This window comes from Andrena cerasifolii, chromosome 6, assembly GCF_050908995.1.
Source record: "Andrena cerasifolii isolate SP2316 chromosome 6, iyAndCera1_principal, whole genome shotgun sequence".
In the NCBI taxonomy this organism is placed as follows: domain Eukaryota; kingdom Metazoa; phylum Arthropoda; class Insecta; order Hymenoptera; family Andrenidae; genus Andrena; species Andrena cerasifolii.
This window is the reverse complement of record NC_135123.1, coordinates 9,211,120-9,213,200: the sequence shown is the minus strand read 5'-3', so window position 1 is coordinate 9,213,200 and position 2,081 is coordinate 9,211,120. Positions and strand designations below refer to the sequence as shown.

General features: G+C 40.8%; 1 protein-coding gene across 1 annotated transcript; it reads right to left on the bottom strand.

Annotated features, from left to right (window-relative positions):
- Positions 1–1,265, bottom strand: Epsiloncop (coatomer subunit epsilon). The gene is made up of 3 exons (XM_076815056.1): positions 1,085–1,265; positions 509–997; positions 1–428 (listed from the first exon to the last, which is right to left on the bottom strand). The coding sequence occupies exons 1-3, from the start codon at positions 1,187–1,189 to the stop codon at positions 123–125; spliced, it is 900 nt and encodes a 299-aa protein (XP_076671171.1). The 5' UTR covers positions 1,190–1,265; the 3' UTR covers positions 1–122.
- Positions 1,266–2,081: the final 816 nt, after the last annotated feature.

Here is a 2,081-nt window from a genome sequence, read left to right as displayed (position 1 = left end):
TATGCTACGAGAACACTCCACATTTTGCAAAGTGCTTTATATTTAAAATTTATATTATTACAATAACATTTGATCCTCGTGTTTCAAGGGATTTATAAATGCTGTGATTCAGTGTAACACGTTCAGGTGCACGAAAACTGTTTCACGAGCCTCTGGAATTCCATTGCTTTCTGGGAATACTCTTTAACGAATGGATGGTCCGCGTGCGACTCCTTTAACTGACTTAAGTAGCGATTGGAAACTTCGCTGGGCTTCCCCAGGTGTTGCGAAAGGACGACCATGTTAATCAAAGTGACTGGATTGTTGCTGTCTTTCTCCAGGGATTCCTGTAAAACCCTTTCGGCTTCTTCGTATTTACCCTGACCAATGAAGCAAGTAGCTTGCCCATTTAGCATCATGCTCGTGAGCGAATATTTATCTATCATTTCCTAAAATAATATAATGCAACCGATATCGTTAAAAGATCCTCAAAGACCCGTTACTTCCAGCAGTAAATGTTACTTTATACCTGAAATATGTAGTAGACGTCCTGTAACTTATCCGCTCCAGCACTCGTGTTTATCCACGCTTGTGCTAGCTGCGTCAAAGTGGCATCGTCGTCCCTTTCCTGCATCTGTTTCAATACCTTCTTCGCGAGGTCTACTCGATGCATTTTCAGATATATAGTTAACTTCAACGCTAAGCATTCTAAATGATTCGCGTTATTAAGCAGCGTAAGGGCCGCCTCTAGATTGTTCTCGTGGCAGTAAATAGTCGCAGCGGCGATGAGGAAGTTTGGATTATCCTGATTGCCACGATTCGCTGACTGCTGTAAATCTGTTACTATCGCTTCTCTACGGTTAGGATTGGCGAAGTAGTCCGCCAACATTTTAAGCGGCTGCAGCTCCGATGGTGATGAACCATTAATTTCATCCAATGCAACACGGAACTTCCGCTGCGCTATGTACGCGCGGTACAGGTAGGCGTCCCTTTCCATTGTCAACTCTGGCGAAGATGGCTATGATGGTAAGGGAATACCTTACAGTTAGTATATCATAATTGATACAGCTGATGCTTGTAATAAATATTCTAGAGAGACATAAACCTTGAGTTTCTGTGCTTCGTTGATGCATTGTTGATAATTGCCGATGAAAAAGTTATTTTTCACGTCGAACAGTTCGTCCACGTCAGATTGATGTTGGACCAACATATTGTCTTTCCTGATATTATTACACAGTATTCCCTTTAATAATTAATTGCAGGTTCGCTCACAGATGACGCTGTCGTACTGTTTCGCTAGAGCACTGAAGAGATGAGTATGCGCATCCGCTATATTAGGTCCTCTGAAGAGAGAAGATTATTGAGTACCCGCCTTTTTGAGTCAAATTCGCTTTATAAACCAAATATATACTTAAATGTAATAAAATAATCTTCTGTCTCCGGAGGATCCAATATGGCGGATACGCATACTCACCTCTTGAATGCTCTAGTTTCGCGTAGTGATCCTTTAGGGAGTGATCGGTATAACCGCAGCCATCTTGGAGCAAAACCGGAAATAAACATATCTATCTCTTTCCGTCAGTATTTCTGTCTCTTTCTTTTTTACAGTTTCTTTCTCTGTATACTTCCGCTTTTGCTCCAAAATCGCGGCAACCCATCAGCGACGATACACGTTGTTCCGATCACTCCCTAGAGGATCACTAGATTCGCACTGAGAATCCTCATGAAAATTCAGAAAATTGCAACATATTTCGTTGAAAATCGGTTCTTAAGAACTGCAATCACGCGCGAATTCAAAATTCCTCGATGCTTTCACGTCAGCGAATAATTAACAGGCAATGCTTCGGGGACTTTCGGGATATAACTGGATATAACCAGTCGTATCAGATTCCTTCCGCTAATCACCTTTCCAACTCTGCACAGTACTTTCGTTCATTCCCCCCTCCCATTTATTAAAAATAAATGGAAGTTTATAGAAATTAAAGCAATTCCAATATTACGCAACATTTCTCTCAAAATACTATAATATCGCCAATTAGGCTTCATGAGAACAATGCATTATGTCTCTTTCAAAATAAACTACAATTATTCCTTTCCGAACT